Raw genomic sequence first — 17,780 nt, forward strand, 5'->3', positions numbered from 1 at the left:
ACAAGACCAAACATCACAATAAAACAAACAGAACACATGTGCTTGTGTGATTATGGTATGATTATATCACCAAAAGTAAGTAGACTTACCTGTCCACATAGCCTACTTTGTGTAGGTTACTTCTGGTAGAGGTTTTTTTTTTATTTACATGTTAAAATATTGAATTTGAGTTGGAAATTCAGGTGTCCACATATGTAACAGTTACATGGTGCATGTGTCTTGTATGATAATTTAAACATTACAAACTAGAAACTGAATAGTGATGTAATTCAATGTTACACACAATATTCAACAAATTGAGGCTCTGGTTTTACAAACGTTTCATATGTTGTAGTGGGTAAACAATCAAGACTTACATTTTCAAAAATATTTCTTAAAAAGGGTGACTTTTATTGTCTCAAAGAAATGTTAGAAGTGAACTAGATATGATAAGAAGGCAGAAAAAAATCCCTTAAATAAATACAAAAAAATAATGCTGCCACTTCCTCCTGTTGCCACAAACTGTTCTAACTGCTGCCACCACAAACACCAGGTTCACACAGGATCTATGCATGCATTAAAGGGAGAGATGCCAGAGTGAGGGGGCTGCCCATAGACAGGCACCCCGAGCAGTTGGGGGGGTTTGGTGCCTTACTCAAAGGCACTTTGGCAGTGCCCAGGAGGCAGGCTGGCACCTCTCCAGGTACCAGTTGTACCTGTGTATTTTAACTTAATTTTACATTCCTGTTTACATTCAGTTTATCCATTTACAAGTACTATCTACCACATATATTTTATCCCTATGTTTTAACTTGCACTGTTTTATGTCTTAAATTCTCATAATTCTTTTTAACTTGTGTCATTCTCTTTCTTAAACATACAGTAAGCTCTTGAGTCAGCCTTACTAGAGGGAGATTTAAAATTGCCATTGCCAATAACTGCTTCTCTGCATGTCATTGTTGTGCATATGAACTTCACTTCTTGTATAAGGATGATCATCATGGTTGACATCCACCATCTTGTCTGCGGCTAGTTTATTTTTGTCTCTCCTGCCTAGTTGGATATATTCAAATGGTCAGCAGTAATTTAGACAAGTTAGTTATCATCCACCTTGTGTTGAATTGACTTGCTGTATTTTATTTCTTCTCAATTTTATAGGTAGATCTGCTCTTGTTTACTGCTAAAAATGCATAAAAATCTTTCTTTTTTCCTATCTGTCTCCTCAATGACTCAAATGAAATGTTGGATGAAATTGGATGGAGGATAATCTTCGGCCTGCAGGTGGCAGTCTCATCACAGTCAACCACAGCAGGAACAGAGGTCAAAGAGGAGACTAAGGTGATAGTGAGTGTCCCACAAAGATACAAGTAACACATTTTGTATTATAATCTGACATTTGTATCCACATTTATGTTATTTTTCCACTCTGTTTACATATAATGTAATTTAAATGCAATGTTAATGTCACTGGTACAGTTTAAAGGTAAGGAAATAAGTTAAGTTTTAACTGTGTACCAGTTAATTGAAGTGGAAAATTGTCCAGCACTCAGATTTACTTCCTACACTAGCTTTTCTTTTGTGGACATAATTATTGAATTCACAGCAGCAAAGTTGTGAATACATTTGCAGAAGACCTTCAACATGAAAAATAAAGTGAAGAGAAAAGTCTCAATGTTTCAAGCTTTGTCAGTACAAAGATTTCCACTTAAAAAATAACAAACACAAAATTCTAGACAGGTGTGTGGGTGTGTGTGTACACTGTCTCAGGACTGTTACACAGTTATGGCTATTAATATCTCATTAATGGAGAACAAACGCTGCATATGAGGTCATATTTATTTCCATGGAAGTAATCTGAAGCTGGTAGCTTACACATGCAATGCGCACTCATGCTGACTCGACCAAAGTACTTGTTGCAGCCAATTTAAAATGACTGTCTTCTTCTTCCACTCGACTTTTAAAGTCCCAACATCGCACAGTTTAAATCAAGTGCGACTCAGCCCCAAACTGAAAGTTAAACTGAATGTATCTCATTCACATCCTGTGTACTTTCTGACCCCCACCAGTGTCAGCCTCCCCCGTCATGCATCCATAAAGCATTCTTAAACACTTTAGCGGCCCTTTGTGTCTCAGCAGGCTGGAGGTTAACACAAGCACTACTTGACAGTGAGAGAGGGAGAGTAGGGGGGAGGCAGAGAGGGAAATGAGGTCCAGGCAGTACATCTTTTCTCAGTGGAGGCAGTGGCTGAGAGCACAGCGGTGGGTGTCTGCTGCTGAGCTGTAGGTGAGGATCAGGAGGTGTTTGTTGCCACGGTTCACGAGCAGGGCCCCTTGACAGCCTCGTTTGATGTGGTTGGCCCCTGTCGGCGGCTGGCTCTTTGCGCTGGTGTGACAGTCATTGCCGGGTGAGTGACTGTCAATGCCTCGGCCGACAAAAGAGGAGAAGACAGGCATTCATGGGGCCTGATAATGGCCAGGCCAGGACAAGGCTGCCATTCTCATACACTTTGATCATGTGGATTCTTTTGCACACCTTTGTAGGGGCTCCCTATTTGTTTAACAGATGGAGAGAGGGCTGTTTTTGATGGAGATACTTCTCCAAGAGATGCTTGTGTTGGTAAATGCCTCTGGCATGTGTTTGTGTGTGTGCGTGAGTCTCTTGTGTGTGTGTGTGTGTGTGTGTGTGTGTGTCTGCACCACTTACATGGAATTAGTGACCTGTGGAAAAAAACCTTCTGAAACTCCCCGCGTGAGACTCCACATATGTGACATCTGAGAAGTCATATTTAGAGCTCACTTTGAAAACTTTATTTAACTTTTTCTTTTTTCCAAATCACACTCCTGGGCTCAAGCTGGGACGTGCAGCACATTAGTACTTTTTACTGTCTTCGCTAAACTTCCAGAGCACTGACACAAACATTAATTATGAAATATTACTCATCACATCACACACTTTATGTCCATTACTGTCCATTACAGAGAGATAGACATCAGACGGAGCCTTCGGGCTTCTGCACAGGCCTTTACTGGACAGCTGTGACTCACACAGCTCTTACTGCATTTAAAGATGGATTCAATTAGTGAGTCAGTTAAAATGTTTTAAGATGTGTCATGCTACTATTCACAAGTGCATCTTAATAGAATAATTCAAAAGAATCATGTATACTTCAGACATCAGTGATCCTCGGATAACCTCAACATTAATACAAAGCTACTGCACCCAAGAAATGCTGAGTCAGCAAGAATTTTTTTAAAGGTCCGGTACCAAGCTCATTATCAGGTTCATGTTTGTATTTTGGGTTGCTACTAGGACATAGTTACATGCTTTAAAGCTCAAAAACACATTATTTTTCTGGTACTGTCTGCCTGAATATACTTGTCTTCAGCCTCTGTCTGGAACGCTCCATTTAGCCCCTGTCTCTTTAAACTCCCCTCCCAAAAAAGCCCAGTCTGCTCTGATTGGCCAATGTTTCAGGGTCTTCCACATTTGCAGGGAAATGACTGACGGCACTGTAGCGCACTTTCTATCTGTATAGACGGAATCACAATATTTGTTCACAATAAGTTGTGGGTGCGAAACCCCTGTCATGTATATGAAAAACAACGGTGCTGAGCAAACGCTGCCAGAATTGGTTAGGTTTAAGCCACCTAAAAAAAGGACCACTTAAAGAAATCAATAGCAGTTTAAGTGTACATTATTTTAAGAATATTTTTTGCACTTCACCTTGCCGCCATTTCAGATGGGGAACTGAAAACATTATCTCAAAGCCACCAGACTCCACTGACAAAAACAGTACTTTTAGTGAAGATGGGAGTTGCTGGTCTAATGTTACAGCTGACTTGATTGGTCAGTGTGTAAGGTAAAGCAGAGAGAATATTCCAAATGTGGCATACACTTAAACGGATGCTTTTTAAGGTCAGTCGTTTTTGGGGATGTACACGTGCCGTGTTTTTTGTGCTATCAAATTCATTGTTTTCAATGATGATGCTCTGCAGGCGCGCTAAAAGCCAGAGCAATGACATTGCAGCGCGCGTGCATTCCCTAGCGCCTATTTTTCAGGGCCCGACAACGGCACTATGAGATAAACAGAATTCAACTTTTGGAACGCAACATGGACAGTTTAATTCCCTTTTCATTCGGAATGAAAGTTCATTCCTATTAAAAGTGATCTTGTAAACACCTAATTCGGAATGAAAATGGCCAATGCGATTGACAATTCATTCCGATGTAAGGGGCTGGAATATTCCGTTTCTAATTCCGAATGAAAGCACTGCTCACACTTGTATACACTCATTCCTCTTTAAGTTCATTCTGGTCTTTCTGCACATGCTCGTTTCGTTGCCCTTCTGGTGCGATGACTTATGTAGCGTGACAAGATGGCAACCTCTAAAAACAAGAGATGGTCCCAAGCGGACATATAATTTTTAATTTCTACGTTAGAAGACTAGCAGATTAGCAGAACAAGGTTGTTGTCGTAATGCTGCTTCAAGAATATAAGCAAATCAAGCCTGAAAAAGGCACTAAGAACGGTGACAGATATCTTTCCCTTCCTCCATAAATATCAGTCTGTGATAAACACGGAAAAGTCGATCATTTTGGTGCAGGGCTGCCAGAGCTTTATATCTGTCCCATGGACGATATGCCCACACACTTATAAACAGCGCCTGGAAGAAGATCAGCTCTGCACTCAGGATTTTAGGTAAATAGACTATAATACGGTGCTTGTTAAGGTTGCTTCGTAAGTTCAGATGCAAGCTACCACCTCACTCTTGAAAGCTGGCTCAAAAAAGACACAAAAGTAGCGCCCAGTGCCCGAACTCACATTTTCCAGGCGCTTAAAGACATGCATGTGTACGGCCCCTTAGGTAGCTAAATACATTTTTCTGTGGCCCCGGTTCACAGCACTACATTGCCACTTTATCAAACATGCTAACAAAGCAACGCAGTACATTAAAAAATGCTCAAATAAGTCGGACCATCATGTTAAACATATCTTTTTAAATGCTACGGTCTAGGCTAAAAAATTACTACAGAAACAAACAAGTTTGCAGATTTCACATATTTCCACATTTGATTGGCCATGACTGTTGTGGTTAGCCTGATGTCACAGTGATTCTGTCTATAATACAGTTGTGAAATCACAACTTCACGCAAGTCATGACGGTTCATTTGAAGGCAGTTTCTGAATACTGTGTGCATTTCTCTGTGGATTAAGCATTTTGATACTTGCACGGTATTTATTTAGCACCTATACACACTTAATATACATTTAAAAAAAAAACATGAAAATTTGACTTTATACAATATGAGATCTCTAAAGTTCTTTTTCTGTCATCACCACTGCCATCCTGTTCTGTCTGTGTCCTCTGTTGAGTTGATACATCAGATTAGCAGTGCACAGATGTTAAATCACCCCGACAAGTCACATTTTTTCATCAAATGCTATCAGACAGTTGGATCTCTGCCTGCTATCAGGAGAACTGGGAGGGCTGGATCTCTCAGAACGTTTTGCAGCATCAGATAGACGACCCACTTATCATAATGCTACTGACAATAGACAATAGTCACAAGCAGGATATGCAAAAGACCACGTCCTCCGTGGGGCTGAGTTGGGGTGGTCTGGTCAGTTCCTTTAACCACGTCCGGATGTTTGTTGGCCAACCACAGCCGACAGCTCAAAGATATCAAGCACACCTGTGTCGGCTCTGACGCAACAACACAGGCGGTGTTGGACACGCTAAAAGGATAAATTGCCTAATAGCTGAAATTATAAGAACGTACTGCCGTAAATAATGTGATTGAGATAATTTCCTTATGTGAGTGTTGTAACTCATTGGAGTTTAGCTTATAAAATAAAGAGAAATCAGACTGCTGTCTGGAAACAGTTTCATTTTAAAAACAAATGCCTCTCTACCACTAAGTTACAAACTGGCAGAATGTCAGTACTCTTTAAAGCACAAGGTCATGGGTGAGCTAAAACACAACTACAAGAGCAAGAGGGGGAAAGAGAGGGACAAGGACTTAGCAGGCAGGCAAAACAATTAATAATAGGGAGCTATTACTGAGGGATTGTCAGTGCTAGGAGGGAGGTCGGGTTTCAGACCCTTTTGAAGACTTTGATGGTACAAAACAGGCCTCATTATAGAGATATTATCTCTATTCATACACTTACAGGGCCGCTTGGATTCCTGCTGGGAAAGATTAGGTTCCTCCACTTGAGAACATCCTCCTTGGGTGCCTGGCTCACAGAGTGGTGTTCTCAGCTCAGGGCACACCCACACAGCTCAGCTTAACTCAGCTCAGTCTGAGAGTTGATCACCGCCATGTTGGTCCAGACTGAAATATCTCTACGACTGTCAGATGGATTGAGATGAAAGTTTGTATAGACACTCATGGTCCCCAGAGGAGGAATCCCAATGACTCTGCTGATTGTCTGACTCTTCCTCTAACACCACCATGAGGGTGACATTTATGGTTCATGTTCTCCTCAGGATGAATTATGATAACTTGCTGATCCCTTACCAGTCCCTCTACTGGCCACCATCAGGTGTTTTTTTAAATTCGCACAGCACTCTTATTATTATTAACCATAGCTGTAGTTTGCAGAGTTGTGTTTGAGTCACATGACTTGGACTTGAGCCAGACTTGAGTCACAAATTTGATGACTTTAGACTTGACCAAACATGGACTTTAACACCAGTGACCTGTGACTTCACTTGGACTTCAGCCTTTTGACTTAAGAACACTTGATACCTTTCTCAAAGCCAGTTTGGGAGCATTCATTTCATTCATTAATTTTCGGGGGGTCGGGGGGGGCTGACATTGGGCGAGAGGTGGGGTACACCCTGACTACCCTGTCAGACTATCGCAGGGCTGACACACAGAGACACGCTCACAATCACACCTACTGGCAATTTAGAGTCACCAATTAATCTAGCCTGCATGTCTTTGGACTGTAGGAGGAAGCCGGAGTACCCGCAGAAAACCCATGCTAACACAAGGAGAACATGCACCCTGGGTTTGAAACAGGAACCCTCTTGTTGTGAGGTGACAATGCTGACCACTGCACTACCATGCCGCCCAAATCTTTTTCTGATCTATAAAATCTGAAGTTATGCAGTGGATGACACCCTAACTTGATTGTCAGTTCTCAACTGGACACACAATCCTCAGGATGTGTTACGAGGCTGAAATAATGTAAATGACGTTAGTTTTCGACATCAAAGACGCATGCTGTAAAACAGCTAGAGATTGCACTTTATGACTTTTAACAAAGAAATTCATTATGCCTGAGTCTGCTCTGGTACTGAGCTCAGAGCCCAAACATTTGTATCCAGGACACCACAAAGCAATCTGCTGCCACATCTGACACTCACATGAGGCCCAAGCTTTGTTGTTGACCTCAGGGGGCATTCTGATTTTTGAGAAATTATACAGTACATAGAGTGATTGTATGATCTTAATTATGGGGAATTTCAGCAAAGGAAGGAAAACTGGAACTTTCTCTGTGTTTCTGTCTCTCTTTGTGTTGTTTGTTTGCATGTGTTTGGCAGAGAACAACACATTCTCACTCCAATATCATCACATAGACGTCACTTTAGCAGAAAATTATAAAAAGAACTTGCAGCTCAGTCGCCAGGAGATGACAGGATTGGACGTTTCTTCAAACCACTGATATGTTACATTTGTATGTTTCATATGTATCATGTCAGCGTTTCTAAAGTGATGTAGTTCTGATTACATGCATGTGCGCTGACCTTGTCTTTGGGAAGTGGGAATGGAGGGGTCGGTGGATGCTGTGACGCAGCAGTGAGACAGCTGCCAAACTATAGACCACTGTTCAAGACCAACAAACAAAACCACTTTTTTTTTTTTTTAGCAAGACAGTGCTGCATTTCCAGCAGCGATTGTGCCACCAAAACCAGGTATTATAGGCAAAAACATGATATTTTCCTAACCATAACCAAGTGTTTTTGTGCCTAAACAAAACCACCTTAACCACAGTGTTGTTGAAATGTTACGAAACATAAAGTTTTAACATATCTGCTACATGATAACATCCATTTAGTTTGCAAAAATGTTCAATGCCGACTATTATTCTGGTGATTGTATTGTAATAAATTAAAATAGGAGTGATTATTAGTGTATTTTATTTTATTTTTAAAAAGAACACCACATCATTTACAGTTGTCAGTAGATAAGGATAGCACTTTAATACATCTGTGGTATTTTAACACAAAGCAAGGCTCTATATTGCACCGTTGAAAAGGTCGACCATGTCCCCACTGGTTTTCAAAGAACTTGAAATACTTTTAAATTCAGTCATGATAAAATTACAAATTTTCTAATATAACTCATACACATGCAAAATACTGTAACATTTGATTAATAGTGTGCACAAATCTAAGCATTTAAGTCATTTTTTTTATTTCAAGTATTTTGAATTTATATCCCATCACCGTAGCTAAACAAGACATTGACAGACATGATTTTAAATATTAAAGCTAATACTGTATTTTTTCATATACTGTAAAATTTCTGTATTTTTCATCTGATTAGAGAATACCTGATTGTAAAGCCCAGTTCAGACCAGTGATTCACAGCGAGACAAAACTGTTTTCGGACACTGCAGAGAAACTGGCCAGTCTGCCGGTGGCTGGCTTTAGAACGTAAAGCACGTCGGCTGTTTCAACACCCAGTCAGCTTGTAGTGAAGTCTGCTGGTCAAGTTAAAATGACTGCAGACAGTGTGTTTTCTTGCTGCGGGAGGTGCTCCGTCCCCACCAAGTCCTCTGTTTCTGTCCTCAAGGTGTGCCGATAGGTCGTTGCTGCTGCTTGCTGTATGTGCTTATGCCTCACATTCTCACTGACTGTTTAATTGGCGCTGGTTATTTATATTATTGTGGCGTACTTATTATGATTACAGTCAATCTGATACTTGTTTTGTTTATGTTTTTCACCATTTCATCACTACTACAAATGTAACTGTAGCCATGATCTCACTATCACTATCCTCATTCATATTTTAAGAAGCTACAAATTATATTCAGCTGGAAGAACAAAGAGTCGTTGCAAATAGATGATACACCATTTCACCTAGTTGCATTAGTGTGAATGGGCAGTTTTTCAGAACGTAGCAGAATGGAGTGTTGCATGGAGTTGTCTGTTTCAACTTGTCTCCTCGCAAATCTTTGGTCTGAACTGGGCTTAAGGTAACGAAAAAAGTAGCACAACTTCTATGACAAGAATGAAAACAGTTGGCAAGTCTGCTCTGAACATTACCAATTTCATACTGGGAAAATAAATGGCGAGGGCTAGAGAGTTTATAATTGACAGGTGGAGTCTGTTGGGACTTTTAGCTGGAAGCATCATCTAAAGCAAGCATGTGCAACAAAACAATCAGCGTCAATCAACATGGGAAACAGAGAGAGCTGCACCTTGTATGTAGGATTGATTTTCACAGTGAGCTTTAAATGTATTACTTCTTAAGAACAATAATGCCTCACTTACTAACTGGATAAGTTTACCAAGAGTTCAGGAGTAGCCACGCTGATGCTGATCCATCAATGTTTTACACGCTTGTTAAGTATCATAGAGCAAAGGCAGTTGCTATCCAAACACCTTATATAACTTCTTCATGAGTGTTATTTCCTATCACAGTGCTGATAGAGAGAGAACAATAAATGAAGTACCGAGCCAAGCCTGCAAATACTCAGATGTCCTGATGTTTTTGTAGTTGTTGAAGATGGGGAAAGAAGTTTATACAACCCTAACAAAAAACACATTTACAATCATCTCTGCCCCTCTCTCTTGCTCTGCTTTGTTTTTGGTCCTGACTCCTATCAGTTCCAGTGATATTGAAAAGCTCATGTGTTGTGGTGACTAAAAAGTGCAGAAGAGATTTGACATCCGAGGACAGAGACAGGAAGAGAGAAAAGACGCGCTAAGAACCTTGAAGCGGCTAAAGCCAGAGGAAGTTAACAGACATGGCAGCGTGGTTTAATTGAGGGTGAAGGACTGTGATTTTTACGAAGAGCCCACATACAGTAGATCTATGCTGAAAGTAGCTTTGATGAGGAGCCTGTCGGGCACCAAGGGCTAGAACATACCGGCAGGTAGACAGGAATGGCTCGGGGGGAGTTGTGGGGCTGGAGCTGGGAGTTTGGAGAAAGAGGTGACTGGTCTCTCTCTCAAAAGTGTTTCTTTTATGATGGGAAGGTTTAAATAGGGGCTAGGGGGACAGCAAATCTCTGGGGGGCAGTTAACAAGCTAAAGAGTGTGAAGTGACTGTCACCCTCTCTGAGCACACACTCCTCAAACACACTTCCAGCACCAGACAAGCGTGGCCTTAGGGTGGTACTCATAATTAAAACAGGGACTCTTTTAAAAAGCAGGTAATTGCTACCACTGACAGGACAGCCCCACTTCTGCGTTTTCTCTATTTCTCTCTTTTAATCTCACTTCAGAAATGAAAAATTTCAATAAATAGTTTGTCATTTTGGTAAAGCAGTTATTTCCTTTTTTTGCAGAGGGTTAAATGAATATTTCACCCACAAAATCATTTTTTGTATATCAATTACTCACCCTGTGTGATGTTGGAATTGTGAAGAGAACTGTGTTTTTCTTGTGTGCCTCCGGTGAACGAATAAAAAAACAAAAACAAAAAAAAAACAGAAAAGTTTTGATGAATTAAAGTCATAGGGGTCCGTGTTAACAACAGCAAAATTATATCAAAACATTAACTTGCATTTATGCAGATTGTCAGACGACATCACAATCATCTAATAACTAGAGGACCAAGAGTTTTAGGTTTTCTGTTGCTTTCTGTGGGCAGTGGTCTCCTTATTCACTCCTCCATGGGGAACAAAGAATCCAAAAACAAAGAAAATATATGATAAATTGGAGTAAAAGGGTGTTTACAAATTCCAACACAACTAATGCAGTATAATCCAAATCTCATTTATCCAGGCGTATGCTCAGTACTTCCCAAACAGGCAGCACTTCCCGACAGGGAGCTTACCTAAAAGTGAAACTTATTCATGCTCTCCTCAGAGCCAGACTTCACTGACAAAACAGTAATTTTACCTTGATGAAGGAGTTGCTGGTCTACCACTGGCTCAACCAGTAAAAATTGTGTCTGTTATTGTTTTTAAAGGATAAATTCAGGTTTTGCAAAGTCACAATATAACCCAAACAATCTCCTAAGTAAGCCAGTGGTAGACCAGCAGCTCCCGTGTTTGTAAGGGTAAAATTACAGCTTTTGTCAATGGAGCCTGGCTTTGAAGAGAGCATAAAAGTTTCAGATTACAGTTACAGATATTATAGTGGTATCAACCTTCTCATAACATATATCCCAAAAAGGCAAACTTTTCTTTTTAAATTCTGATCCACACAGACAGTATTACATGTTTTTTGTTGTTCTTCTTCTTATTAAAATTAAGAAAATTAAGAAAAATACTGCATAAAAGCAAATGCCTGAAATAAAGGGGTCATCACCGTTGACTGGAGTGGGCTGAGCTTTAATGCCTTGCCTTAATCAGGCTCATTACACAGCTTGTAAAAAACAGACAAGAGTGTGGGAAGTCACAAAAAAGGTGTTCTTCATTTCCGTCCTGCTGTCTCAAATTAAACTGCAAAGATCAGAGAGGGTGTTTCATTGAAATATTAACACAGGTGATCAGAAAGTCTCTCAGGCTTCATCTGGACTAACTCTGCTGACACTCCTGCAACCTGCTCTGTGTTTCCGACTGCTTGATGATTCAAACCAGCAGCAGTAAAAGAAAAAAAAAAAAGAAAAAGAAAGGCTCCCCTAATTTGCCCCATGTGGCCAGAGAGAAGAAAAGAGAGTGAAGGTGTCAAAAAACGGCCTCCTCGCTGGTTCACTAGACAGTAATGGAGCTGATTTGACCGTGTTACAAAATGCTCACATCAAGGGGAGACAGCAGAGGTCATGGGATAGGAAAGGGGATGTAAGTCTTTCCAGGTGTCTGTGACCAAAGAAAGGAAGATAAAGAAAAGAGGACAATAAAATCCTCAGGTGAAAAGCAAATGACTTGTTTCTAACAGAGTAAACTTTTCTGAGAGAGAGCAGAAAGAGGACGGTGCTTGATGCAGGCTCTCTCATTTGTTTGAAATGGTTATGAATGAGTGCGGTGGCCCCACCCCCCCACCTCTCTCTCTTTCAACCCCCTAGATGCTGGCCCTGCCCAGGATAAAATGCAGGACAACTCAGCCGGTGCCTCCACAGAACAGAGGACTGACTGACTGACTGCGCACAGCAGAGCGTGAGGCCGTTCACTGACTGCTTCACTGCCCCGTGCTAGCTGCCACACACTCGCTGACTGCCGCTCACTCTGACACACACAGACACACTCTCACTGCCTCTCTCTCTGTCGCAAACACACACCGGCTCTCTCCCTCCCATACTCGCTCTCTCCTTTTCTCTCTCTCTCTCTCTCTTTCTCTCTTTCAGTATCACACACTCACACATACACACACATACGTGCACGCAGTCAGTCACCAACCCTCATTCAACTCCCTCTCAGCCACGGGTCAGCAGCTCAGACAGGCACCTTGTTCCTATTCAGCTGGAAAGAGTAGAGCATCGCAAGGTGCACACACACATACTTAAACACACTGAAACACACCTATCCATACACACAGACAAACACAAATACACACACACATGCGCATCCTCATACAGCCAAGGACTTTATCTGTGGTACGGGAAAGAAGACCTCAGTCCAAGGAGGACAACAAACAGGAGCAACACTAAAGAGGAACTTTCAGAGGTGGATTCATAAATTTACAACACTCCATGAAAGGATCGGACAAATAGAACCAAAAACAAGACTGAAGATGACAACTGGAGAAACTTTGACAAGCCTGTTGCTGTAGGAAGGCCTGCTGTCAGCCTGAAGTGGAGATTGGTCATCTGTGACATCCAAAGGATCTGCTGTGAGTGCCATTTCCCACCCTTCTCTCTTCAGGACTCCCACCCTCTTGTCATCCCTCCATTTGGACATCTCGCCATCATCAGCATGCCTACAGCTTGCACAAGGTGCACCTTGGGAGTCTGACCCACCATGTGCAGATGGACGCCGTCCGTAGCTCATCTCCGTCCTGAACCTGCCCTTGGCACCACCACTATCGCAGCCTCTGCCGGGCGACCTCTCCCCTTACCCAGCGCAGCCTCCCTTTGCCTGGCATGCTTCACCCTGCTCCTGGTCACGGCTGGCACCGCCACAGGGGCCTGTCCTCCTGGGGTTGGACATGAACCCCTGCAGGTGCTGGCGAGTGGCATCAACTGTTCATGGACGTTGGAAAGGCACACTCGCAGTTACAATCACCTAGAGGGCGATGTCCGACTACGGCGACTTTACTCCGCCAACAAGTTCTTCCTCTGCATTGACAAAACAGGCAAGGTGGACGGCACTCGGCGGAAAAACTACGCAGACAGTAAGTGCATCTAAGTTCTGTAGCTCCTATGTGTGTCAAAGAGAGGACAGGATGCCCTGTGACGTTCTCTTTTTTATTTTTATGGCTGGACTCTTATCTTTTCACTTTTATAGCAGTTCATAGGGATACCCTATGGTTCTATCACTGCTGAGCTATTTGTGTTGTGTTTGGAGCATGAGAGACTCGTTGCTAGGTAAGAAGGGAATACCCTAGTGTGGATTTAGACTCCTCATGGGAAAGCCGGCACAAGAAAGCTGACTTGAGGAGAGACATTGAGCATCAGTTGGCAATGCAAACTGGGCTTGGAAAAAAAGTTTCACTGGGGATTAACTTGTCAAAACTGTGACGAACGTGCTACAGTTTTAAGTAGCAGGTGTAAATGAGAACACATTCTTCCGACATATGCAAACACGGATGAAGCGTTTTGTTCATGGTTTGATTTGTCTTAAATAATGAGACAGCAGACGTCAGATTTAAAGTGCTGAGAAAAAAAGCTTCAATTTAAAGCCTCATGCAATCTGCATTTGTATTTGTGCTTTCTTTGTTGAGCAATTTACTGTTTGCCATCATAGTTTTTGACACTCACGCACACAGCTGTAAATCCCTCTACAGAGTCTCATATGATTGTGGCTCTCTGTTGCACCACACAATAATAAATCTTAGCAGCTTCTCAGGCGGGACAACATTCAGCGGGCAATGGTGCAGTTCCAGAAAGGCCCACATAGGTTATTGTGTAGTCTGTATCTGTGGCTCAGAGACACCTGAGTAGAGGTTGCTCATGCAGCAGCCGTGCCTCTTCACCGTGTCCATCAATGGACGTCTTTCAGATGCCTGACCAGGTCAGATGAGCCGAGTCTGGTCGTGATCTGACCTCCTCCTCCTCCATTAGTCACAGGCTGACTGACTGACTGGATAGCCCTTAGAGACGTTTATGCCTTTGACGGTAATATTTATGCATTTGGTCGTTAATGCCTTTTTATACAAGTGGGTGAGTCAGAGTTTTTCCATACGGCTACCGGGGGCTGGAGCAGCTGCTGCGTCCAGCCAACAGGCCAGCCAGTCTGTTGCCACTGTTTCAATAAGCTCCAAGCTGCAGACTGGATGACATTTGTTAACCTGTCGGGATTAGTCACCTGGCAGAATCTTTTAAAACCACACACACTGGTAGAAATTCAAGTTGAGATGAATTATTACTGTGTTAAATCTGGACCTGTGGGCTTCTCCAAGTTGGGACATTATTCTCTCATATTAGTGGTAATATATGTCAGCTACCATAATAAAATATTGCTCCCAAACTGTGCTTGAATTTGACACTTCAGAGGTCATGCTGGAAGAGTGGTAGCAATACCAATCTGGCAACATGAGGGAGTTTGAATTGAAACAAGTGCTCAGAGTCTTTGGAAAGCAGCAAAAGTTATAAGTTAGAAATCCATGCTTGTTCTTGCCATGTCATTAATGCTTATGTGGTTGCAGTAGCTCTCTGTGAAAAAGTGCAGTCCTCTTAAATATAATGTCCTCATACACTTTAGCCATCATCCTCTCATTTCCTTTGGTGGAAAGAACGATTCTATCTGCTCGCTCGCACAGAGCGAGGGTGTGTACCTGCACCCTGAGCTGAGCACAGCGCCAAACCAGCAGTCATGTAGACTTTGTGGTCAGCCTGTGGTTGCGCCTCACAATGGGGCAGATCTGGTTTAAGGCCGTTTTGAGGTCTCACTCTGTTTCTGTGTGAGGCTACCATTACTGCCATCACATAAGGAGGCTTTCAATCAGACTTAAAGCCTCCTGACCCAGACAATTTCTTGATACTGATACGGTGGCCATGCTATAGATTAGAGTGGCAGGACAAGCAGGAAGTTGTGCATATTTCATGACAAGAGCGGTGACGCAGAGTGCAACATGGGCATAAAGTCTCACACAAGAAAAAGGACACATTTCTTCTCAGGATGTTAGCTTAACTTTTGACATATCTTTTTTTGTCTAATATGAAATAAAAAAAGTTTGAGATTTGAGTTTTTGCACTCAAGCACACACACACACACACACACACACAAATAGACAAATGCAGACATACACATTGTTGGAGGCACAGCTCTGTTTTGGCCTGTTTTACAATTCCCACATTCTTCCATTGTGCAACATTAATCTACACTAGCTGACCCTAGCATGCAGCTTCCCCGAGCGCTGCCCAGCAGTCTGGCCGACCCCTCCTCTGTCCTCTGTGTTGCCCTTACACTCTTGTCGACACAGCTATATTGCCCCGACAGCTCTGCCTGCTACACCCAGGCCTCGGCCCTCACCTCCACCCCACTCAGTTTTTCCAGCCCCAACTCCCAACTCCCTCTCAGGTGCAAAAACAGTTGGAATTAGTCAACAGGCTCTCTGCTAATTGAGGTTGGAAAATATTGTATCAATCCCAGTGGAGCAGGGGCATGGAACAGCTGAGGGAAGAGGCGAGAGGGAGAAAGACATGAGAGAGTCGGACAGGGTTGACGGGAGATAGAGAAAATCACAAAACACAAATGGTACATAGATGCGTATTTGTTTGTCAGTCTTGCTTTTTAGTGCATGAGGAATTAGCTACAAGTATGACACGCAAAAATATTGTTCAGCAGTTTTTAAAAGGCCTCATCAGGTGCTATTAAAGGACAGATAAGAGATTAAATGCTGTCTGAGTGATGAAATTCAAAACTTCCATCCGCAACAGACAGATCAGGCTGAATGTGTATCAGTTCCATCTCCAAAGTGTCCTGAGAAAAATGTCCTGCCTTGAGAACACACATGCAGAAACATACACAAGCATACACTCAAACACACAAACACTTTAGTTTCAGGTGTCAATTCATGATGTCTGTTCTGTAGAATCAGGCACTCTGTACTGTAAGCTTACCATAAGCTTCAATACATTTGTTAATCAAATCAGACAGACATCAGATAAGATTCAAGACTTAACTATCATCCGCATGTGAAACTGCTTGCTCTAAATATAGATCCAACTCCATACAGCTATCATCAAAGTTTCTAAAAATAACTCATTGAAATAGCCACGAGAAGAGACAAAGTACAGAACTTTGAGGGAGCGAAGGGGAGGGCCTCGACATGTTTTTCTTTTGACCTATGGCAAAGCAGAAAATGATCGAGGGGAAAAACACACCCAAATGTTTACAAAAGCTCCAAAGGCAGGTACGCATCATATCCTGTCCTGGGTCATCGGTCATTGCCTGCTAATTAGACAGTGCTGCAGCACAACAGCTGCATGGGCACACCCAGCAACCATTTCATAATCAATGTAAATCATAAAGTACAGTAGTATGGACTAGAGAGTAGAGTCCAGGGGGGGAATGCTGCATGTACAGTCACTAAAGTCGAATTCAGATAATAAATGAATGCTAATTAAAATTTTATGGCTTTAATTACAAGCCTGTTTTTTATTTAACTCCATCATTCTGTTTTGTTGTACAAATTCTTAGGTGTATTTTTTGGCATGCTGCACTGCATATATTTAATTTAATGTTTAATTTTTTCATCTCATTTTAAAGGATGGGCTGTTAAATTTTGGGTGTGTGTAGCTGAAGGCATCAAACGCTTGTGCAGCCTCCAGGTAGTGACAGCCCGTTCACCCTTAGGAATAAGGTCACCTCGCCACGCCGCTATAATCGCAGAAGTCACTGCGGCCAGGCAAGCTCCATTCTGCCTCTACAGCCGCACAACTCTCACAGCCAGGGTGTGTTGTGTTTACCAAATTTCCCTTGGTGTGCAACATCTTGCTGTTTGATGTGAGAGTTTTCCTAGTTCATGAGTGTATTTGACTTGGATGGGACCCATGGGAAGAAAATCTTCCACCCTACTGAAATATGTTGTGGAAATTATTCAAACTTGTTTTAGACAGGGGAAACTGTCACACACCAAGGAGAGACTGACTTGAATTTGAAATGGGAAAAGACAGGACGAGTGCTGCAGACAGATGACTAAATCCACCAGAAAGGTTTGACTAGTTCGACAGCGTTGGCAGTAATGAAGAGTTAAACCACTGGTATGTGAATTTCAAGTGTGGGTGTTTTTTAATCTTATCTCCTCATATTTGAAGATTTGTTTAATTCATGGGTCAACTGAACTTAAAGGGAGAGTTCACCCACAATATCAGAAACACATATTTTTCTTCTTACCTGTAGAGTTATTTATCAGTTTAAATTGTTTTGGTGTGAGTTGCCGAGTATTGCAGATATGAGCCATAAAGGTATCTGCCTTCTCTCGAATATAATTGAACTTGATGGCACTCGGCTTGTGGTGCTCAAGGTGCCACAAAAATACATTCGATAAGCTCAACAGAAATGTCTCTTTCT

The 17,780-nt window shown here is 42.1% G+C and overlaps 1 protein-coding gene across 1 annotated transcript in view; it reads left to right on the plus strand.

Moving 5' to 3' along the window:
* The first annotated feature begins 12,192 nt into the window (after positions 1–12,192).
* Positions 12,193–17,780, plus strand: part of fgf22 (fibroblast growth factor 22) — a 37,740-nt gene continuing 32,152 nt past the window's right edge. The window contains exon 1 of the mRNA XM_033620818.2: positions 12,193–13,437. Within this exon, the coding sequence (XP_033476709.2) occupies positions 13,065–13,437 (373 nt within the window). The 5' untranslated portion in view covers positions 12,193–13,064. The remainder of the gene's footprint in view (positions 13,438–17,780) is intronic.

This window comes from Epinephelus lanceolatus, chromosome 6 (assembly GCF_041903045.1).
Source record: "Epinephelus lanceolatus isolate andai-2023 chromosome 6, ASM4190304v1, whole genome shotgun sequence".
Classification (NCBI taxonomy): domain Eukaryota; kingdom Metazoa; phylum Chordata; class Actinopteri; order Perciformes; family Serranidae; genus Epinephelus; species Epinephelus lanceolatus.